Below are 25,005 nucleotides of genomic sequence, written 5' to 3'. Positions count from 1 at the left end.
TAGAACACAAACATAAACGAAAAAGACACGGCATGATCACATTTGTTGATGTGGATTGTTTCGCCGTATTCAAGAATACATGTTTTTCAGTCATGCCACGGCGAGCATGTTAACTTCTAACTCTTCCAGTGTGCGCTGGTTCACCAGGATTGAATGGGAGGCGGAAAACTACAACGGGCGAGGCATGGTCAGGGGTGATAACCCCAAAAAAGGGTTAGGGTAAGGGTTAGGATTAGGGGTCGGGTTAGGGTTGGGTTTAGGCTAACCCAAACCCTAACCCGACCCCTAACACTAACCCAAACACAAACCCTAACCCTCTAACCCCCCCCCCCCCCCCTTGCGCAATACCATACCATGCCTCGCCCGTTGTAGTTTTCCGCCTCCCGGATTGAATGCGCATAATAATGCAAAGAACTGACAACTGTCCTACTAAAGTCAGAGGTATGGGTGAACAGCTGTAGGGAGGAGTTCATGATTAATTCCCATACAAGTTATGTGGCCGAACCAGGAATCAAACCTTCGATCCACGGATATGAAGTCTTGCCCTCTACAAAAGTTGCAAGCAAAACTGGCTGGTCTTGCGTTTATATTATCATAAATGCATACTACTCTCCTATTCAGATGGAATGTACATTTATATATATATATAATGCAATTATTACAGGCTGTTCAACAAATAATAATTTTTATTCACATAAACAAAAGATGTGCATTTATTCAATATAAATTTTGTCAAGGCAATGCAACAATTAAACAAATAGACATTAAATAACCGCCGCATGAACAAAGACATGTATTATAAACTACAACGTACATACCTTTAAAGGTTAGGTATCAATACAGTGCAGTTGGAATTTTGTGAAATATTTGTCACGGGCCAAAAAAAGACATGAATTTATTTAGTGATGTATTGTTTGTGATGAGAATTTTAGTTACAAAATACAGTTTTCCATGACAATGCAAGCTTAACAACTTCGATTCACATTATATTCTTTCACTTAAGATGTATGTATTCTGCTATTGCCAATGACAATGTGTTAAAATAAATAAGCTAAACATTCTCTGCTTCCCTATACACTAATCATTTCCCATAAACCGTGTGTCAACAATACTCATCTTTGGCACAACTTTCTTCACTGGGGCCTGTTCAGTTGTGGTATTGCCTGTAGCAGGAACATAGGGATACGACGCTGCATTAGTGTCAGAACTTTCAGGGCCGAATATTGGTGGAGGGGGGACATTAAAATTTGGAAAATTGGTAATAGGTTGAGGAAAATTATTAGAACTTTGGGATGTGGCGAAAGGCCCTTGAGTCAGGGTAAATGCTTGGGAATCTGATGAACCTGAGGGGAAAGCTAATGGTGGTGGTGGGAATGAGAAGTTGGGAGCGCCAGTGGGAAAGTAATTAGATGGCATTGTGGTATATCCTTGTGGTTGAAAGCTGGTATTGACATGTGGTGGTGCATAAATATTGACTGGAGGTGGTACATGTACATTAATTGGCAGTGGTGCATACATATTGCCTGGGGGTGGATCTGTGAACATTGGAGGGATGCCTGGGGCAGATTTGACTAAAGTTGTATGAGTGGCCTCATCATACATACCCATGGTTGCAATTGGGGCTACAACCACCTGACTGGAATTAGAATAATTCTTGTACATTTTAGAATCTGCCTTCTCAAGTTGTTGTTGTTGTTGCTTATAACTCATCTCCTGATTATCTTTTGACTCCTTGTTTTCCATTGCAGTCCTCAAAATATTAAGCTGTTCACCAACCATTTTCTCCACACGACCTTTATCTTGGTCATTATCACCACTGTCAGTCGATATCATTGTGTCTTTCAGTGAAGGGCTTTCAGTATTGATTTGATTCTTTCCCTCAATATCAGCCAGAGACCGCCCGCCAGTCTGGTTTCCGTGGTTACCATAGTAGAATGATGGTGGGGCAAATTCGTTCTCCCTCTCAGCCCTCTGTTTTTCCAGCCATGCTCTCTCCGATTGCTCCATTGACACTGCAGGAAAAAACAACAATATAATGTTTTTTCATAATATTAATAAAAAATCTAGCCTTCATTCAAAGACAATGTTTTGGAATAGCAGTATAATTGCAGTGCGGCAAGTAACAGATCTGAAGTTTTTCATTTCTATAATGTTGTCTAATGATACATGGATGGAAATGATGCTTAACTATTTTTCTTTTACAAAATACTGTAAAATCATTTATATTCCTCAGCATGACTTTCTGTGTTTAAAAAAAGAGACTTTTTGGCAGACACGTAAATACAAGGATTGTCTGTCTTTTTCTGAAGTGTTTGTGTTAAATTTGTGGATTGTCAACCTACAAAATTAACAAAAATGATTGTCCTACAAACATTTATGATTTTGACAGTAAGCAGTATTCAAAGACACGGGGTTGGGAATACAGCTGTCTCTCATTGTTGAATATATAATCTACAATAAGACAGGGATGGAAAAGCTGCACTGACCTTGTTTTCCCCGATCCCACTCTCTGGTGGAAGGGGTGTTAGTTCTCCAGCTGTCATCACGGGTGAGAAGCTGTGGCTCCTTAACTTCCTCTGAAACAAGGAGGCCAATCTCTCCCTCCTCATCCTCTTCAACTGGTTCTTGTAAAAAATATATAAATCATTATTGAGACATCTGCTTTGTAAAACAACTAGTAGAAAAGTAAACATGTTCTCTACATGTAACATGTAATTCCACTGGTATTAATTTTAAATATATTCATGTTGATATTGAATGAATAAATGCATAAAGCTTTAAACATGTTGATGCAGAAAAAGTGACAATCAGTTAGCCACAACTGATACCTTTTTTAATTTAACAGTACAGATTTTATTGCATTTTTTTATTTTCCTGATCCCATAAAATGTATTTCACACTCATAAAGTTGTGTTGGATATATTTTACTCAATTAAAGATCTACACAATGTCCTCGTTTAGAAAAAAGCAATAAAAGAAATGCTGGCACACAAATATGCACTAACAAGCACACACAGTGAACCAAATAAATCAGTTTTCAAGACAAGTCCAAGACTCAGAGGCCAAGGAAACAACACATACCTTCCTCCTCTGGCAGTCCTAGTTTTTCCCTCTTCCTCTGCTTCACCTTGGCCAGTCTTGCTGCCAGGGCTGCCTTCCGCTTCTCCTTCACTCTATCACTCTTGCTGCGCTCAGATGTCGTCTACAAGATCATTATTGCAACATCTTGATTAGAGTGCAATGATTGATCGAAATTGCAAACAATGGCCTTTATTTACAAACCCATTCTGAGACTTAATAATAAGGAATAGAATAGAACAAAGAAAATATGACAAGTGTTTGAATATATACAGACACAGAACAAAATGTTTTACATGACGGTGAGGTGTTTATAACCAAGTTTGACTCAAAATTAAAGCAATTCTCTATTATTCCAATTTAAAGAATATTCTTTCATCTCAGGCTGAAGGCTATGGATTGTTTAGTTTAAACAAACCCTGAGTTGAAGTGGTGATTTGACCTAATGGCCATGTCTTTAACTTGGCATAGATATGGTCAATACAAATATTAAGCCAAGTTTTTACAGTAGGTTACAAGTTAGGAATCTAGATTAAAAATAATGCCCATTAAAAGTATCGTGTTGTGATTGAATCTGCTTCTTTTGTTAATTGGATATACATTACAATCGATATGTTTATAACAAGGGCTGTTTGTAAAACATGCATGCCCCCCATATGGGATGTCCGTTGTAGTGGCAGCCATTGCCTAAATACGTTTTTTGTCACTGTGACCTTGACCTTTGACCTAGTGACCTGGAAATCAATAGGGGTCATCTGCGAGTCATGATCAATGTACCTATGAAGTGCCATGATCCTAGGCAAAAGCGTTCTTGAGTTATCATCCAGAAACAATTTTACTGTTTCGGGTCACCGTGACCTTGACCTTTGACCTAGTGACCTGAAAAGATGGGTAATCTGGGAGTCATGATCAATGTACCTATGATGTTTCATGATCCTAGACGTAAGCGTTCTTGAGTTATCATCCGGAAACCATTTAACTATTTCGGGTCACCGTGACCTTGACCTTTGACCTAGTGACCTCAAAATTAATAGGGGTCATCTGCGAGTCATGATCATTCTACCCATGAAGTTTAATGATCCTAGGCATATGTGTTCTTGAGTTATCATCCGGAAACCATTTTACTATTTCGGGTCACCGTGACCTTGACCTTTGACCTAGTGACCTCAAAATCAATAGGGGTCATCTGCGAGTCATGATCAATCTACCCATGAAGTTTCATGATCCTAGGCATATGCGTTCTTGAGTTATCATCCGGAAACCATTTTACTATTTCGGGTCACCGTGACCTTGACCTTTGACCTAGTGACCTCAAAATCAATAGGGGTCATCTGCAAGTCATGATCAATCTACCTATGAAGTTTCATGATCCTAGGCATATGCGTTCTTGAGTTATAATCCGGAAACCATTTTACTATTTCGGGTCACCATTACCTTGACCTTTGACCTTGTGACCTCAAAATCAATAGGGGTCATCTATGAGTCATGATCTATCTACCTATGAAGTTTCATGATCCTAGGCCTAAGCGTTCTTGAGTTATCATCCGGAAACCACATGGTGGACCGACCGACCGACCGACAGACCGACATGTGCAAAGCAATATACCCCCTCTTCTGCGAAGGGGTGCATAAATATGTGTCGAGTGTAAAATAAACAGTATTGCTACTAGAGGACTGACATATTACATAAATATTTAGCATCGTGTAGTTGTGCCCTTTGTGTCTTTATTTCAACATACCCAGAGTTATGCCCCCTGTTTAGCAAAGAAATCACATTTATAATTGTGTTGTGAGTAACTCAAAGAGTACAGCTGATAGTGGGATGAAATATTCTAAAAGTATTATCCACCATGTGTAACTAGAGCTTTGTCACAGACGTGACGTATACCCCCACATGGCACATTGACACAGAATATTTGCATGCTGTGTTCACAAAACAAGACAAGGGCTGTTTGTAAAACATGCATGCCCCCCATATGGGCTCTCAGTTGTAGTGACAGCCATTTTGTAAATAAGTTTTTTGTCACTGTGACCTTGACCTTTGACCTAGTGACCTGAAAATCAATAGGGGTCATCTGCGAGTCATGATCAATGTACCTATGAAGTTTCATGATCCTAGCCATAAGCTTTCTTGAGTTATCATCAGGAAACCATTTTACTATTTCGGGTCACTGTGACCTTGATCTTTGACCTAGTGACCTGAAAATCAGTAGGGGTCATCTGCTAGTCATGATCAATCTACCTATCAAGTTTCATGATCCTAGGCATAAGCGTTCTTGAATTATCATCCGGAAACCATTTTACTATTTCGGATCACAGTGACCTTGACCTTTGACCTAGTGACCTCAAAATCAATAGGGGTCATCTGCGAGTCATGATCAATGTACCTATGAAGTTTCATGATTCTAGGCCTAAGCGTTCTTGAGTTATCGTCTGACAACCACCTGGTGGACGGACCGACAGACCGACCGACAGACCGACATGAGAAAACCAATATACCCCCTCTTCTTCGAAGGGGGGGGGGGCATAACATCAGGAAACCATTTTACTATTTCGGGTCACTGTGACCTTGACCTTTGACCTAGTGACCTGAAAATCAATAGGGGTCATCTGCCAGTCATGATCAATGTACCTATCAAGTTTCATGATCCTAGGCATAAGCGTTCTTGAATTATCATCCTGAAACCATTTTACTATTTCGGGTCACCGTGACCTTGACCTTTGATCTAGCGACCTCAAAATCAATAGGGGTCATCTGCGAGTCATGATCAATGTACCAATCAAGTATCATGATCCTAGGCATAAGTATTCTTGAGTTATCATCAGGAAACCATTTTACTATTTCGGGTCACCGTGACCTTGACCTTTGACCTAGTGACCTCAAAATCAATAGGGGTCATCTGCTAGTCATGATCAATCTACCTATCAAGTTTCATGATCCTAGGCATAAGCGTTCTTGAATTATCATCCGGAAACCATTTTACTATTTTGGGTCACAGTGACCTTGACCTTTGACCTAGTGACCTCAAAATCAATAGGGATCATCTGCGAGTCATGATCAATCTACCTATCAAGTTTAATGATCCTAGGCCAAAGTGTTCTTGAGTTATCGTCTGACAACCACCTGGTGGACGGACCAACAGACCGACAGACCGACCGACAGACCGACCGACAGACCAACATGAGTAAACCAATATACCCCCTCTTCTTCGAAGGGGGGCATAAATAAGGGTACTCTTTAATTAAATTAACAAGTAACATGTTTAACTTATCATCCATTTAATAGGGCTAGGAATTTACAGACATTTGTACTCACAAAATATTGCAAGTGGCTTTTCAATCAACTTGTCAAAAAGCAAAACCTACTGGAGGAATCATCTTAAAATAATGTTAAAAAAATTATCCACTGTTTAACATGCAATATTTACTTGATTAACAATCTGGTTCAGTCAGCTTTTTTAAGGAAGTGTGTTGAACTAAACGGTATATTGAAATTATATACTGAACATTATATATGAGCCTCACTATAGGAATACAGGGTTTAAAGCGTGTGCAAAATATGTCTGCACAGGCTAACCTGGGACGACACTTTTTGCTTTAATGACATTATTTGTTTGAAAGAAATCCGGTTTAAACAGAAAGTTTTGTCCCTGTTTAGCCTGTGCAGACTGCACAGGCTAATCTGAGACAACACTTTACGCACATGCATTAAGCCCCATTTTCCTATACAGTTATTAATTATTTTCCAACCTGTTCTCTGAGATTCTGCAGCTGCTCCATTTGTGCCTGTCTGACTTGCTCCTCTGCATTGAACTGATAGAAACCCACACCGTGTGTTCGCACCTCTACAAGGATGGATGAATACATGTCATAAAACACTCGCTCGTATATACAGAGCTTACGCTGCCATTGGCCAAATCCAAGAACAGATTTTTAAGACGTCAACGTACATTTGGTGTTGACTAATAAAATAGGATAAATCATCAAAAAATTTATGAATTCACAAAAATATGGTCACTTTTACTAATTAACATTTTGAGCAAAGAGGAGCCTGGACGGTGCTAGATTAGATAAAACCCTAGGCGTTTTAGTGCCAATGTAAATATGTCATATGCGACACGCATTATGGGAAAATGGGTCTTATGCAATATGCATCCAGTGTAGATCCAGCCCAGCCTGAACAATCGCACAGTCTGGTCTGGAGCTATGCTGTCCACTATAAAAGTAGGGAAAGGTTTCATTGTCTCATTATCACTCAAAGAAGCTCTTGATCACACTGGATAGATGTCAAGTAAGCTGTAGTTATTTATGGGAAAAAACATCGCAAACAAAAACCAAAGTACAGAATAAAAATAATGTGTGTTTTGCTGATTCATATGTCACTCTTAAGACTGAAATCAGAAGTAAGCAAACAAGACGGCCTGCCATTATGTCTGACGTCAGCGTAGTGGATCGGTCCCTGCTTCTCCTGTTCCATTTGAGCCAGCTCGGCTTGTTCCCAGCGCTGACGCTCCAGTTCTCGCGCCATGTCGTCAGACAGCAGATGTGGTGTTGATAACGTGTCCCTGTCCCTGAAATAGAGAAATGCATTTGGATAAGTTATTAAATTATAATATTCCTCCAGAAGCTAGAATTTCAATTTTTTACCAATAAATAGGGTTGGCTTTCATTTACTTAGCAAAGCAAGGTTTGCATATGAGCTTCATACATTACAAGAACTCCATCTTAACCGCAGTTATTGATGAGAAACAATATTTTCTATTGAATAGTATTGAAAAAAATGACCAAGACGGCACTGGCTCCAATTACAATCTCACTCTAGATCTGCATATAAGCTCCCTTAAAACTAAATTAAGGCACAATTACTACCTCATAACTCAACTTATTGAGTAGAAACTGTTTGTTCTATGTTTAGTCACAGTCATCTTGATCCCACTTGCCCTAAATGCAATAATCCAAACATAGGTCTATCTGTAAGGTTCCAACACAAAAGTTACAGAAAAAAACACATCCGAACTTAAGTTATTGAGTGGAAACTGGCTTTCTATTTTTAGTAACAGTGACCTTGACCCCACTGAACACAAATGCAATAAGTAGCTGGACAATTATGTAGCCTACATACACACACAATTTCAGCACAATATTTCCCTAGCAAATGATGTCATTGAGCTCAAACTTTGTATCTATTTTGGACAGCAGAAACCGTTACCTTGACCCAACTAGCCCCGAAATGCAAAACCTTTCTAGGCTTGAATGTCTTGTAACTTTAACCTGAATTTCAACTTCATGCAAAACTTGACTTACTCGAGTTTTACTTCAATATCTCTGGTAGACATAGATAAAAGGAGTCATTTCATGCCAACAGTAACCTGAATTAGTAAAACCAACCAAGGGGGCATAATACCGCTTAATTGCAGGTCAGATAGGTCTTTATGCTTCACCAAAGCCAGCCATACCTTAGCCTTTGAAAATCATTCATTCCCTGCTTCACTTGTGCTTCCTTATCCCTACAAAATAATAACAATTACATTTAAAATAAATCCATCATTGTTTTTAAACTATTTTTAATTGTGTTCTCTTTCATATTAGAAATAACAGGAATTCTGAAAGAACAGTGTTTCAAACAAGTACATTGTAATAATTTTTGTTAATTCTTGGCAGAACACATGTATATGCAGCTGACCAGCATTTTTTCTCTCTCAACACTTACTATGAAATAAAATTTGGGTTCATTTACAAAAACAAAACCTTAGAATGTTTTACTAAATATGCCCATAGGGCGCTCACCTGAGATCTTAAGGAGTTAAAGTAAGCTGAATAAAAAGCAAAACACAATATTTAACTATAGACATAATACTAATGATAAAATGCCATCCCTTGGCGTTTTTGTTAAAGAGCATGAACCATTTTAAGTTTCATGAAGATTAGTCAAAAAATGTGAATTCTAGAGTGTTCACAAAGATTTATTACAGCAATATAAGAAAAACTGCCCATCCCTCTCTGGCAGCCATTCTTTTAAATTGACCAGATCCATTTTCTGATCTGACTTAAATTTCAATACATGTAGTACAAATGTTCTGAGCAAGTTTCATGATGATCAGGCAAAAAATGTGTCACAACGATTCACAATAAATCCTTAAAGACAACTGCTTACCCTTATTGGCAGCCATGTTTTTCAATGGAATGATTCAATTGTCAAACTCAGCCAAGTTCTCTTTAAAGCCCAAATGATATTTGCAAATTCCATGATAACAGGGTGAAAAATGTGACCTCTAGATTGTTAATAAGGTTTCACTCAATAATGAAAATTGCCAGCCCACCACCCCCCCATCCCTCCCCCATCGCCCCAATGGCCATGTTTTTCAACGGACCAGCACCATTTTCAAACTTAGCTGAGATATCACTAGAATAAATGTTCTTAGCATGTTTCATGAATATCAAGGAAATACTAGAGTGTTAATAAGATTATTTTTTGTTTAAAATAGAGACCTAGTTTTTGACTCTATGTGACCCAATTTCGAACTTTGCCAAGATATGATTGGACAAATGTTCATAATTTGGCAATAAATGAGACCTCTAGATTGTTATCTGTTGATAATCCACAATAAACAGTGGAAGACAAATGACGGGCTAAAAGGTGATCACAAAAGCTCACAATGAGCACGCTGTTTACAGGGGAGCTAAAATAAACAAATGCAGTGTATTTGATTCTTATCTTTAAAAATAAAAATATTAAGAACTGTTTGTAACCTAGAGACCTTAAAAAATGCAAAGAGTCAGCTTCTTTCAGAATTTTTTTTTTATCTGAACAGAGTTGTGATTATTGAGTTTGCACTGGGTTAAAACAAACAATGTCAAACATATGTGAACACTTTTACTTTCTTAAAACTAAATAGTTAGGCCTACCTTTGCCTGCCCTGCAACAGTGTGTCCCTCTCCTTAACAGTTGGCAGGTCTTGCTTCAGACATCTCCGAGTCCTGCCATAAGCATCCACATAGTCTACCCTGCCAAGGGAATTAGAGATATTGTATAAACATAATGTAGTCTACCCTGCGAAGGGAATTAGAGATATTGTATCAACATATGGTAGTCTACCCTGCCAAGGGAATAAGAGATATTGTATAAAAATATGGTAGTCTTACCTGCAAAAGGAATTAGAGATATTGTATAAACATAATGTAGTCTACCCTGCAAAGGGAATTAGAGATATTGTATAAAGATAATGTAGCCTACCCTGCCACGGGAATGAGAGATATTGTACACAAATAATGTAGTCTACCCTGCTAAGGGAATTAGTGATATTGTAAAAACATAGTCTGCCCTGCCAAGGGAATTACAGATATTGTATTAACACAGTCCACTCTGCCAAGGGAATTAGATATTGTATACACAAAGGCCACACTGCCAAGGCAATTAGAGATATTGTATCAACATAGTCCTCCCTGCCAATGGAATTAGAGATATTGTATACACATAGTACACCCTGCAAAGGGAATTAGAGATATTGTATACACATAGTGCGCCTTGCCAAGGGAATTACAGATATTGTATTCACACAGTCCACTCTGCCAAGGGAATTAGATATTGTATACACATAGTCCACCCTGCCAATGGAATTAGAGATATTGTGTTCACAAAGTCCACTCTGCCAAGGGCATTACATATTGTATACACATAGTCCACCTCGCCAAGGGAATTAGAATAATTTTATTCACATAGTCCACCCTGTCAAGAGAATTAGAGATATTGTATACACATAGTCCACCCTGCCAAGGGAATTAGAGATATAGTTCATACATAGACCACTCTGCCAAGGAATTAGAGCTATTGTATTCACATAGTCCACCCTGCCAAGGGCATTAGAGATATTGTTTCTACATAGTCCACCTTGCCAAGGGAATTAGAGATATTGTTTCTACATAGTCCACTCTGCCAAGGGAATTAGAGATATTTTACTCTTATAGTCCACCCTGCCAAGGGAATTAGAGATATTGTTTTCACATAGTCCACCCTGTCAAGGGAATTAGAGATATTGTTTCTACATAGACCACCCTGCCAAGGGCATTAGAGATATTGTATTCACATAGTCCACCCTGCCAAGGGCATTAGAGATATTGTTTCCACATAGTCCACCTTGCCAAGGGAATTAGAGATATTGTTTCTACATGGTCCACTCTGCCAAGGGAATAAGAGATATTTTACTCTTATAGTCCACCCTGCCATGGGAATTAGAGATATTGTATTCACATCGTCCACCCTGCCAAGGGAAGTAGAGATATTGTATTCATATAGTCCACCCTGCCAAGGGAATAAGCGATATTGTATTCACACCGTCCACCCTGCAAAGGCAATTAGAGATATTGTTTCTACATAGACCAACCTGCCAAGGGAATTAGAGATATTGTTTTCACATAGTCCACCCTGCCAAGGGAATTAGAGATATTGTATTCATATAGTCCAACCTGCCAAAGGAATTAGAGATATTGTATTCATATAGTCCAACCTGTCAAAGGAATTACAGATATTGTATTAACATAGTCTACCCTGCCAAAGGAATTACAGATATTGTATTCATATAGTCCAACCTGCCAAAGGGATTAGAGATATTGTACAAACATAGTCCACCCTGCCAAGGGAATTAGAGATATTGTATTCACATAGTCAACCCTGCCAAGGGAATTATATATTGTATCCACACAGTTCACCCTGCCAATGGAATTAGAGATATTGTATCCACAAGGTCCACCCTGCCAAGTTGAATTAAAGATAGCGAATCTACATAATCCATCCATCAAATAGAATTAGAGATATGGTATCCAAAACTTCCTACCAAAAAAAAGAATCAAGAGATATTTATTCCGACCGAACTGCCAAAGAAATAAGAAACTACTAACTGTTAAATTTTCCACAAGTTTAGGGAAAATAAATTCACAAATTTTCACCTAAACTAGAGAGAGAATTTATAAAATTGAAGCTTCCATCTTGAATCTGTTCCAAAAATTACTGATACTGTACTTAGTTGTTGCATTCTAGTATTGCATGTATTACTGCACATCTTAATCAAATTGGTTATAAATATAAGCTTGGCTCTAGAAAAAAAAACAGGGTTGAATGCATGTGGCTTATCAGGGAAGACAATTTCCACACTTGATTTTCTTTAAGAAGAGACTTCCATTAACAGAAAAAATACCACACAAGCGACAATCGCGGCCCTGATCAGCCTGTGGGGACTTCACAAGCTATTCTGAGATAACACTTTTAGCGCATGCATTTAGGCCTATTTTCCTAGAGCGCGGCTTATATACTGTATTTGTCCTTATTGACTCCCACTGCGCAAGTTTTTTCAAGACCCCTGTGCGTTAAATTCGAACCACTTTTACCTATTCCTCACATTTGAACAGTGTAACATTTTCATTACCTGACGCTCACAACATTGTTTAATCCAATCGTATGACATAGTCTGCTGCAGACCTGCTTCATCGCAATGTCCAATTTAACGCAAATCAGCTGGGGATCCCATTTTAATTTTCATCAACTTAAATATTCCCCATTAAGAGACGCTCACCATTAAAGTCAGTTTGACTGGTATTTTGCGCCTTCACTGTGGCTAATTGATAAGTATTTATAGTGTGACAAACAATACACCCGAACGCTCAATACCATACAGTTGGCGTCATCGGCATGAAGCGCACGTGCCACCCATGACAACGTCCTTTCACTGCTGCCACGCACCCGAGTTACATGCAGTCCTCAAGAATATACATCGACAAAATATATAATCAAAAAGGGACAAAATTGTCACAAAACCAGGTTTTCAATTTGAAAAAAAGTCTGATAAAGGGAGACAACTCACACTGAACTGATTGTTTATAATTAACCCCCTTTGTTTCCAAATAAATCTATTTTAAGTCGTGGCGACCTTGACCTTGGAGATATTGACGTAATTCTTTCGTGCAACACACCGTCCAACAATGGTGAACAAATGTGCCAAATGATTTTAAAATCTCACAATAAATGACATAGTTATGGCCCGGACAAGCTCATTCATGGCAATTTTTTACCTTTGAACTCAAAGTGTGACCTTGACCTTGGAGATATCGACGTAATTCTTTCGCGCGACACACCGTCTAATGATGGTGAACAAATGTGCCAAATGATTTTAAAATCTCACAATGAACAACAAAGTTATGGCCCAGACAAGCTTGTTCCGCCTGCCCGCCAGCCCGCCGTCATTCGCCAATCTAATAACCAGTTTTTTCCTTCGAAAAACCTGGTTAATAATGAACAATCTAAATGGTAATTGCTTAACAGTAACAGCGTACTCGTTCCGTTTTATTTTAAGAAATCAAACGCATAATTATCGTATGCGATCACGATCACGAAGTTATGATACTACGCACTACAGTACAATTTTTTTAATGAAAGTAGTTTCTATAGTTCTCGTGGTTTTCTGCACTGTAATTTTATTTGATCACTCACCTGTGCTGACAACAATAATAATTATTAATGTTGGTTTGTAACCAACGTAGTATACTCACACGGTAGCATATTTACAGTGTCACCGTGTTGCAAAAAAATTGCCGCAAAAACGATGTTTTCAGATGTTATGTGCCACTCTTTAATGTATAACGGGCTACATAAATCTTATCTTATGATTCCGATAAATTCCTATGGAGCCAGATAAGACAGCCTGAGCGTCTATTAGGGCATGGGCGTCAAAAGGACATAACTTAAAGCAATAACCGTGCCAGATCACCCACCATTCCTCGTCCTCATTCTGCGGTGCAGGCACAGGGATCTCCTGAAGTCTGCGCTCTTCTTCCTCCTCTATCCTCTCTCGCTCCACACGCTCCTTCTCGCGCCTCTGTGCCTCATCATCCAGCACTTTCTTCTGGAAGTCCACCAGGAACAGACCACTGCCATCCTCATCTGACATAAATAGGTCTTTGTACAACTCTTATAAGTATTGAATAGGAATTACAAGAGGGCACTTATGGCCCTAAAGCGCTGACCAGAGTTTAAAGTACACCTTTTAAGGAAGACTTGACCTAGTTATTTAGGTATTAGACGAACATGACCCACATTAAAGGAAGCCTATACATACTCAAGATAAAAAAAATATCTTGAAAATATTTCATCATGATTGAGTCATCATGTGGCCTTTAGAGTGTTAAAAAGGTTTTTCAAAGATTTTACCTGGTGACATAGATTTTGAACACATGTGACCTAAATCCATCCCTAGCCTATTTATACAAAAATATACACTTTGACGTAGTTTCACCAAGATCCAATCATCAATGTGGCATCTAAAGAGGTAACAAGGTTTTTCTAAAATTTGACCTTTGACCTAGTGACCTAGTTTTTGGATTCACATTACCCAGATTTAAACATGGCCAAGATATTGTCAAGATAAACATTCTGCCCACTTTTCTTAAAGACTGGAAAGCAAAACTATGTGCCATCAACATAAGAATCAATCATGTTAGTAAGTTATCTTTTAAGTTAATATTATACATAACAATATACAGATACAGATATAGCAAGTCAAAATGCAAAGGAAAATTGTAAGACATCAATATTTAATACAAATAAACAATTCTGACTTACAACAATCACTGTATAATATATAAAAAACATGTGATTGTTAAAACACATCACTAGCTATATTTTAAATGGACTAACCAATAATAACTTTATCAAATCTATCTTATTAAAAAGAAAATAATAAGAGAATTGCTCCAATTCTGTTTGAAAACGTTTTGAGACAGCCAAATATCTGTACATATAGAATATGCAGTCACATTTCTGAAATTGTTAATAAAATAAAACATGCATGCCCCCCATATGGGCTGTCAGTTGTAGTGGCATCTATTGTGTGAATACGTTTTTTGTCACTATGACCTTGACCTTTGACCTAGTGACCTGAAAATCAATAGGGGTCATCTGCCAGTCATGATCAACGTACCTATAAAGTTTCATGATCCTAGGCCTAATTATTCTTGAGTTATCAGGAAACCATTCTACTGTTTCGAGTCACTGTGACCTTGACCTTTGACCTAGTGACCTGAAAATTAATAGGAGTCGTCTGCCGGTCATGATCAATGTACCTATGAAGTTTCATGATCCTAGGCGTAAGCATTCTTGAGTTATCATCTGGAAACCATTTTACTATTTCGAGTCACTTTGACCTTGACCTTTGACCTAGTGACCTGAAAATCAATAGGGGTCATTTGCGAGTCATGATCAATGTACCTATGAAGTTTTATGATCCTAGGCGTAAGCATTCTTGAGTTATCATCCGGAAACCATTTTACTGTTTCGAGTCACTGTGACCTTGACCTTTGACCTATTGACCTGAAAATCAATAGGGGTCATCTGCCAGTCATGATCAATGTTCCTATGAAGTTTCATGATCCTAGGCGTAAGCATTCTTGAGTTATCATCCGGAAATCATATTACTATTTTGAGTCACTGTGACCTTGACCTTTGCCCTAGTGACCTCAAAATCAATAGGGGTCATCTGCCAGTCATGATCAATGTACCTATGAAGTTTCATGATCCTAGGCCTATGCATTCTTGAGTTATCATCCGGAAACCATTTTACTATTTGGAGTCACTGTGACCTTGACCTTTGACCTAGTGACCTGAAAATCAATAGGAGTCATCTGCCAGTCACGATCAATGTACCTATGAAGTTTGATGATCCTAGGCCTAAGCGTTCTTGTGTTATCATCCGGAAACCATCTAGTGGACGGACCGACCGACATGTGCAAAACAATATACCCCTTCTTCTTCGAAGGAGGGCATAAATATCTAACCATCAAATATATAGCTACCAACTTATACTTCACTCTCAATGTAAAATGTGTCATTTAATAAGGCAAAAGGTTTTTTGAGGATTACATATATGTAATTCAATTAATAATAAACAATCAAATAATGCGCAGTCTGGTAAGGAGCTATGCTGTCTGCTATAAAGTCATGCAAGTTTCTAAGGTCCCATCAGCTGACAGGATAGCTGCGTAGATGTACAGCCTGGCCGCATATGACATAAGACCTATTGTCACATGATTTGGCTCATTTATGATTTCCTTGGATATCGCTTATTTAAATATATCACCTGGTAGTTCCACTCCACTAGAAATCTTCTCATACAATTTTGCTTTGCTCTCAAGGCTTTTCCTAAAATAAATAGATGTCATTCACATAAAGGCCGAAAATTCAAGTATTCATCTTTTTTTTTCCTCTTTAAAATAATCTTTACAGACTTGCATTCAGTCAATACAGCATGTTACCACCTTTATGTATTGTATGAAATACCTATACGTTTCTGTAATAACTTGGTTGTAAATTGTGAATCCTTATTGTATTACTTGTGAAAGAAAGCAATCAGTGTTTAAAAAATTGCATGCTAGTTCATATGAGGAGGTCTCCCGGTAAAACTGGACTTAATGCATGTGTGTAAAGTGTTGACCTTGATTAGCCTCTGCAGTTGAATTTTATGGACACTTTCTGCTATAATAGAATTTTTCGTTTAAAGGAAGTCCCTTGAAATCAAAACTGCCGTCTAGGCCAAAGTAGTTGCCCATTATTAGCCCAAGCGGACTTATCAGAGAGGATACTTTACGCACATGCATTAGTCAAGGTTTTCCCAGATACTGGCTCGTTTTATAAGAGCACAATAATGCTACTTATTGGAATGTGATCAGGTTGAACAATGTTCTTTAAATGCATAGCTTGGCCGACACATAACCATTAAAAGATAAGTACAACTAATCAATTAATTTTAGATAAAGACTTGGAGATTCGCAATACAAATCTATCTGAAATAAGACAAGCTACAGTCAGGTACATTGCACCACTATTACTTAATAAAAGAAATTGGCTTATTCAAGTTTTTTATTACGAAATTCAGCTGTGCTATTTCCTATTTTGAACTTGGCTAAAAAAAACTCCTTTAAGCTTTTTTGTAAACTTACTTTGATCTAAGAAAGACATCTTCCTCCTCTTGTTTAGCTTCAAAGTCTTTCTCTGCCCTCTCGGATACTCCAACATTTTTCTTGCTAAACAGGCTTGGTTTCTGCGAAAAATAAAATAATTACTTATTTTGTAATAACATTTTCCTAGAAAATTTCAAAATAATACCAGTTAACAGTTTTTACAAAACCAATTACCAGTAGCCTAGAAGCAAAAACAATTACAACGACAATTATTTATAACAATACTGATACAATAAAGGAAATATGTTTATTAACTTTGTAGCTTAGTGGACAAAGAAAATTGAATTCCAGAAATTGTAAAATATGCCTCATTTTTATCACAGTATAGGAATGCCTCTGTGTTTCTAAGAACCTGGGCAATAAAGCAACTGGCAAGCAGAAAAAAGGTTTACTTTGTTGACTAAACACTAAATGAAAACAAGATGTGTTTGTGAAACACTATGTCCCCCACATTTATTTGACCTTTGACCTTGAAAAATGACCTTGACCTTTCACCACTCAAAATATGCAGCTCCATGAGATACACATGCATGCCATTAATCAAGTTGCTATCTTCAATATTGCAATTCCAAGCTAGGTCTGCAAGTAAGCTACCAATCCATACACTTTCATCTTTCCACTTTCTTCATTCATCATTACACTCATTATGCCCGATAATTCAAAAATAATACCACCATCCAAACTCAAGTAAGAATCGATGGAATGTTATATATGATAATTTATTTACTGCTGTATAAATTTATCTGCACAAAAGTCTGAACTTTATAGGTGTGAATGCATTGACATTTAAAATGACAATTTTATGGGGAAAAAAGCTAAGCTACAGCACAAAACACAAAACAAATGTAGTGGATAAGACACACAAGTACACAACAAATACAAAAACACACACACAACAAGATGTGTTTGTGAAACACAATGTCCCCCTAAATGAAGTTTGACCTTGAAGGATAACCTTGACCCTTCACCACTCAAAATGTGCAGCTCCATGAGATACACATGCATTTCAAATATAAAATTGCTAGCTTCAATATTGTAGAAGTGACATTACATGAGCAATTTTGATCCATATATTTGACCTTTAAGGATGACCTTGACCTTGACCTTTCACCACTCAAAATGTGCAGCTCCATGAGATACACATGCATGCCAAATATCAAGTTGCTATCTTTAAAATTGCAGAAGTATTCATAAAATAAGCGATTTGGGCCACATATATTTGACCTCTGACCTTGAAGGATGACCTTGACCTTGACCTTTCACCACTCAAATTGTGCAGCTCCATGAGATACACATGCATGCCAAATATCAAGTTGCTATCTTCAATATTTCAAAAGTATTCATAAAATAAGCGATTTGGGCCACATATATTTGACCTCTGACCTTGAAGGATGACCTTGACTTTGACCTTTCACCACTCATAATGTGCAGCTCCATGAGATACATATGCATGCCAAATATCAAGTTGCTATCTTCAATATTGCAAAAGTATTCATAAAATGAGCGATTTTGGCCACATATATTTGACCTCTGACCTTGAAGGATGACCTTGACCTTGACCTTTCACCACTCAAAATGTGCAGCTCCATGAGATACACATGCATGCCAAATATCAAGTTGCTATATTCAATATAGCAAAAGTGATTGCAATATGTTAAAGTTGGCGCAAACCAACCAACCAACAGACCAACCAACCAACAGACCAACCAACAGACAGGGCAAAAACAATATGTCTCCCACTACTATAGTGGGGGACATAAAAACTAACAAAACTGGGGTCGCTGCCTTGGAAAGATCTATGCAAAGAATTGAGGATATAAATCTCTTTTAAGGAGCTCTTAACCTCACACTTGACTCAAAATTATTCACTTAACATTGAAGTTTTAAGAAAAATTAAACTCATAGCATCACGACAGTTAGAATGGACACAAGGACCAGCAGTTTCGGAAATAATACTGTACCTTAGCCTTTTTTATTGCAAATGTCTGAGTTCTTACGTCTTTTGGATGGGTTGTAGTACAGAGTAACAGTTCTTGTACTTGGCAATTTATCTGGATGAGATCTTACCCTCAACGGAGATTCGATCAAGAAAAGAGCTTAAGCACTGTTTTCATAAGGAATAAAACAAATAAAATGTGGATGTTGGCAGCATACACAAAATATTACCTTATTTGAGACTGTGTGTTTTCCTTTGATTGCACCTGTTTCTAGATTTTGAAGTTTCTGCTGTTTAAATTCTTCTTGTTTTCTAAACAGCTCAGCTTTTAAATCCAACAACTGAAAATACAGCATTCAGTGGAATAAAATTAGCAGAATAACAATCATGCACCATTCATAGTTTGCTGAATTTGTTAACAGTGTTTTTTTCACCATTTTGGGAGTGGGGCTGGGTCCCTTTGGACTAAGAGAGGACATTTTACCCTTTGCAATTGTAGACTAAGAGTATCAATGAAAGTTTAACATAAATTTGCAAAAAAAGACACTGCAGTACTTTCATATTTTACACAGTAAAAACACACCAGAAAAAGTCATTTGACATGTGCGTCTGTTGTGATTTCGTAACGTTGGAATATAACGCGCCATTTGTTACATGACGTTCATGCACGCTTTCCCGTCATGACGTCATGCCCATTATATTTTGTTAATATTATGCATTGCAAGTAAAGGTTGAACCTGGATTTTGCTCCTTATATTATTTTCTATCACAAGGCGTATTCCTCCAACATATTTTGGTGCCGTGACGAAAACCATGACGAAAAACAACGATCTAGAAAAGCAACTGAGACAGCGTCTCGGTTTAAAGAAAATCATTGAGCGATTTATTGAAAAATTGGCAGAAGTGAAGAAGAAGATGACATGTTAGTTTTGTTACAATACGACACTACCGTCGAAGCACTACAGAACAAAGTATGCAGTCTTCAGAGTCTAAACGAGAAGATTCTTTCGCTTACCGACGCCAAATCTACACCGGACAAGATGCTGGAATCCGAAGAGTACACATTCGACCTAGAAGTCAAACTGCGCAAATTCCTGCAATAGTGCACGGTGTAGTCGGGCTGCTTCCTGTTTTGATAAGCTCCCGAGGAGGGGACAACGTTGTTAACGGGTCGCGGGAGAATAATAGGCAGTTTTAAGCTGTTCGATGATTTTTGTTTCTGGACTGCTTTTTTTGTAGTTGTGCTGCACATCTCTGTGTTGGTACAACTTGAGCGTCTTTGCTGGTAGATTATTGGAGTACATATTGCCGGAATTTGCGCAGTTTGACTTCTAGGTCGAATGTGTACTCTTCGGATTCCAGCATCTCGTCCAGTGACGGGAAAGCGTGCGTGAACATCACGTAACACATGGCGCGTTATATGCCAACGTTACGAAATCCCAACAGCATCATAAACATTTTAATGGGGGTAGCTGGGTTGGGTGATGTATCGTTGGAACCAACGTTGACCTATCCAGCACAATTACTTAACAAGTCAAGAATAATCAATGAGATATCTCATGGGTTTATGTGTCCAATTATGCAGTGAAATTAAACCAATCAAACAATTGTTTTTCAAATTAGTTACAATACAGACAGTGTCCTCTTCGTTAAATTTACCATCATCTGTTCGCTTTTGTGATTTCTACAGTTATCCACTAAAATGATCGCTGATTTCTCAGACTTCATAGAAAGCATATTTAAAAATAAAATGTACATGTTATTTAGTTTGCAAATCAATATTTATGGAAACTAATCTTTGCCAGCCATGCCAGTTCTGCCACTGTATAAAATGCAGTGACAACTGAATGGATACCAGGGTTTATGAACGGGGGGAGGGGGGTAATTTCCCTTCCATTAGTTCCAGAACCAGAAAGTCCTGCAAAACGCCTTGACAAACCACTTTGTTTTTTCATAGAGTGTCACCGTTTAAGTGCAGTATTAAGTACTTACTACAGCAGTTTAACATCTCATCACCCATGCAAAGATTTAAGAAACTGTAGGTAATTGTAGAAAGGACTTACACCTGCATCACCCTGGATAATGAAGACTGCCTGATTCCACTAGACCAATGATCCCATTCTAATTACATCTCAAGATTTAGTTTTAAAGGAAATCAGAGAAGACTTTTGTTTTTGCAACATTTTAACTTCAGAGGCATTTGACTGAAATTAACATCTACAATTCATTAAAATTTTGAACATTTAAAATTTCCAAAGTGTATAACATTTATATGATTTCCTTGAATGATTCGTGAAAAATATGCAATACCAGAGCAATTCAAAGATTAAAGTAAAGCAACTGTAGAAGCTAGTCATGTGATGTAAACAAAGATACTGCTACAGAGTGTTTGTTTCTGTCCGACAGCAAGACGGTTTTATCAGCCTAGTGAATTCCAACTGGGTTTATATCTAGATCACTCATTCCTTCGATGCTGGTCAAATCTGATGTTCTTAACGTATGCTAATAGTATACTGCAACATGGTATTTTTGCGGTACTTAAGGAATATTAATTTATGTCTAGACACCATCTTCATATATCAGTTAAATGATTTAAAAGACAAATACATTTGACTGAACATGACTAAATCAATAATTGCCTTTCATTTTTGTTGGGTAATTCCGGGGTTAATACGTCAACAGCACATAAATTAAATCAAACAAAGATATGACATACCATTCAGAGCAACAATCAATAACGATTTAATAATTTAAATCGTTTGGAATTTGAGACATGAAATAAAAGTCACAGTTATTTTCAAGCAGTTTCTAATTTTAATTCTCAATATGCACATAATCTATAATTTTGTTGACAAATGATGTTTTCCATCGATTTGGAGTTTTTACTTACAAAAAAAGTGTTGCATACTGGAAAGGATAGGTGTTTCCTGGCAGATTTGACAAGAAGGTCAAAAAAGTTAGTTTATAGACAAAATCCAGAGGGCACTAAAGATCACAGGGTTTGATTAGATTGTATGATACCCTTATATAGAGCGTAGACTAATTTTGATAACTTTGTTTACATGAAATAGAATATTTTGTTTCACTTACATTACTACGCTTGAAAATAAATACAGACACAACTAAAATGAGGAAAAAACACGTTTAATTGCATTTTAAAATCTTACTTCAACTGAAATAATCCAAATGCATGCCTATTCCATTCAATTTTTTCGGTCCTCTTCATTCAACTTCCACATAAATTGCAAAGTTTATAGCTAGTAGACTGCGCTAGTGTAAACACAACACTTTCATGTATTTGATTTATTTTAAAGAAAATTCTTTTACTTTTTCCGATTCTCAGAAAATGTTGCAAGGAACAATTTGTGCCCACACACAGGCTTCCTGAAAAGTCCCAAAAAGTGCCTGTCAATCGGACAGGCTGATGGAAAAGTTAGCCTGTCCGGACAAAAATTCACCTGACCAAACAGCATGGGTTTATAACTGAATAATTAAGTAAAGTTTAACTCATATTTATTGCAATGTGCAGCCTGTGTATAAGTACACTTGATAAATTAAAACAAGACACTTGTGTGTTCTAGTGATTACAACGTTTGATGGACAACAGCTTTAAATTCTAGTCAGACTCAAACTCAAAGGAAAATATATTTTTTTATTGGGATTGGATGCATGTAATAGGCTATTTTATAAGATTTATTCGCAATATTGAGGGTTGAAAAAATCTGGGGACAAGAAGGCCTCACATCAAAATGCTTAATTTACGAAGATTTTCAAAGGAAACTGTATGGATTGAAAAGAATCGTGTTGAACTCACCTGTTAAACTCACAGATTGCAACAAGTCTCTGCTCATGTGCATGCTTGGTTCAGGAGTAAACTGTGATATGTTTCCATAATCCCGTTTTAAAGTTTACAGTTTAGCTTCACATTGATTGTTTTGATATGGCACAGTAATATGTCGGATCAATAAAATTGACAAAGAAAGAGCACTATTAAGAACTAGTGACTCGTTAGTGTTCTTAATGACGAAAAGGCTCGAAATTCACAAAAAGATTGATTCTAATGAGGTGTTTTCCTTCTTTTGGCAAGTATTAGACTTTTCGGTATTTAGTCATATTTTTTTTGGCCTATCACAACGACCGGCGATATAAGAAATTTGCCGGACCGTAAAGAATTTTGCCGGACAAGACCGGCAGTCCGGCTTTTTCAGGAAGCCTGCACACTTCGCAAAAATAGGTGACATGACAATATACACATGTTCAGTGTGTTTACCCCGTCCTAATTGGATGCTAATTTCATCAAATCTTTTCACAGTAGCAGGCCTTCCCAAAATTATAATTTATTGCCGGCCATGAGGTCCTGTAATCATGCAGCCTTTTCCGGCCCAGAATGATTATTTCAGGCCCAAAAAGTAACAAATGAAGACGAAAGACAAAGATGACATTTTTAACAATATTTTAATATTATCGGATTAATTTAATGCCCTGCTTGCCTACGAATTAATCAGATATAACGGGAACCAAAAGTATATGGTATCGTTTCTCTCCCTTTGCAAATCTTCTCATATAGTGATGACGTAGTGTGTAATTTGCATTGACGACGCAGCAAAAATCTTCGGATACCGTTTATGCACGTATGTCATTCAAGAAATGCAACCAATGAAACAATGTTTTACATGATTGGAGTATATATAGTATATTCATAAATAACTCAGTAAATCCCCCCTTTTGCCTTGAAACTTTTCTGGAAATAGCTTATGGAGTTCCAAATTTTTCCATAATTTTATAACCGGACACGAGGTCCGGTAATATTAGAATCATTTCCGGATTTTCCAAATTATTATCGGAAAAATCCGAGGACAGACGGTATTTTGGAAAGACTGACAGTAGCATATATGAACACAAACACATTTTAACTTATTGCAACGATTGAGATTTTGCAATTCTTTACTTTTCACTTCTTTATATTAGGCACTTTCACATGTCCATGTTGCTCAAAAGATTTACCACTAAAACAGAAACTTGTTAAAACTTAAATTGTAAAAAGAACTTATGAAAAACTGTTTCTGTTTCAGTTTGTATAACTATGTTCAATGAATCGAACTTCGAAATTTTGTTGGCCAAATGCATATTGAAATTGAGTACTCTTGCTTTTCGGATGTGAGGTCTCGATACCAGGTAAACAACATGCGTAGTGGATGTAATGTTTGAATGGAACTATCGGCTTTGCCTGGATAAACACGCTGTGAATAAATAATTTTTGCATGAATATAATGGGAAATAAATGAATTTTTTAAAGTAAATTGTTTATTGGGGCATTGTTTGCATTAATTCAGAAAGTCAGTAAATTGTTTATTGAGGCATTGTTTGCATTAATTCAGAAAGTAATTCACTTGTTTCCTCAACTGCTCAAACACAGTAATCAGACGATAGAATAAACCTTAGAACATTATTAAGCCTCCCCATCCCCACCAGTTGAACAGATAGACCAAGCATTCTTGGATGGCGGTAGGTTACATCGCATACTTCATGTGTTTAAGATTAATCGACATGATTGCGATAATCATTTCGCGATCTACGTTAATTCATCGTCCGAAATTCTACTCTCCGGTAACACTACCGCTCGTTATTAGTCAATTTCCGAACATGCAACGAAATAAACATCACATACCGAGGCGGCATTCAGATCCGGTTTTCTTTCTCCTCCTTTGTGCATGGTAAGTTTGTTCAGGTTTGTAACATTAGTAACAATATTTAATGTTTTCGTGTTTAAAGAAACTTCTTTCTTGCGAATATTACAAAACATTGACTCTCTCCGTGATCTTTACAATAAATCGTCTGCTGATCCAGAGTATAATTTCGTCCACGAACTGGTACGATGATCGTGTTTGTTTAATAGAATACAAAGTTTGGCCTTAAATAATGTCTTTTCTGACAGTAAAAATGCCATCAACATTATAACTTTAATTTGTATCTTTCTTTGTTTGTTCTTT

General features: G+C 37.3%; 1 protein-coding gene across 1 annotated transcript; it reads right to left on the bottom strand.

The window, feature by feature from the left end:
* Positions 1–697: 697 nt before the first annotated feature.
* On the bottom strand, positions 698–24,743 carry LOC127852660 (coiled-coil domain-containing protein 174-like). The gene is made up of 12 exons (XM_052386611.1): positions 24,684–24,743; positions 19,246–19,356; positions 17,059–17,159; positions 16,200–16,261; positions 13,840–14,008; positions 9,985–10,083; positions 8,535–8,591; positions 7,504–7,649; positions 6,829–6,923; positions 3,082–3,202; positions 2,487–2,624; positions 698–2,012 (listed from the first exon to the last, which is right to left on the bottom strand). Exons 1-12 carry the CDS (start codon positions 24,726–24,728, stop codon positions 1,078–1,080), a joined length of 2,079 nt encoding a protein of 692 aa, XP_052242571.1. The 5' UTR covers positions 24,729–24,743; the 3' UTR covers positions 698–1,077.
* Positions 24,744–25,005: the final 262 nt, after the last annotated feature.

The sequence above is a fragment of the Dreissena polymorpha genome, chromosome 12 (assembly GCF_020536995.1).
Source record: "Dreissena polymorpha isolate Duluth1 chromosome 12, UMN_Dpol_1.0, whole genome shotgun sequence".
NCBI lineage: Eukaryota > Metazoa > Mollusca > Bivalvia > Myida > Dreissenidae > Dreissena > Dreissena polymorpha.
This window is presented reverse-complemented; position numbering and strand designations above follow the sequence as displayed.

What these genes read in the sequence shown, in the direction of transcription:
- LOC127852660 (XM_052386611.1), bottom strand. Translation starts at nt 24,728, where the DNA reads ATGCACAAAGGAGGAGAAAGAAAACCGGATCTGAATGCCGCCTCG. An exon ending in CTGTTGCAGGGCAGGCAAAG is followed by an intron (nt 8,592 to 9,984) that starts GTAGGCCTAACT and finishes ATTGTTATTATT; the next exon opens with TTGTAGGGATAAGGAAGCAC. An exon ending in GTGGGATCGGGGAAAACAAG is followed by an intron (nt 2,013 to 2,486) that starts GTCAGTGCAGCT and finishes TTTTTCCTGCAG; the next exon opens with TGTCAATGGAGCAATCGGAG.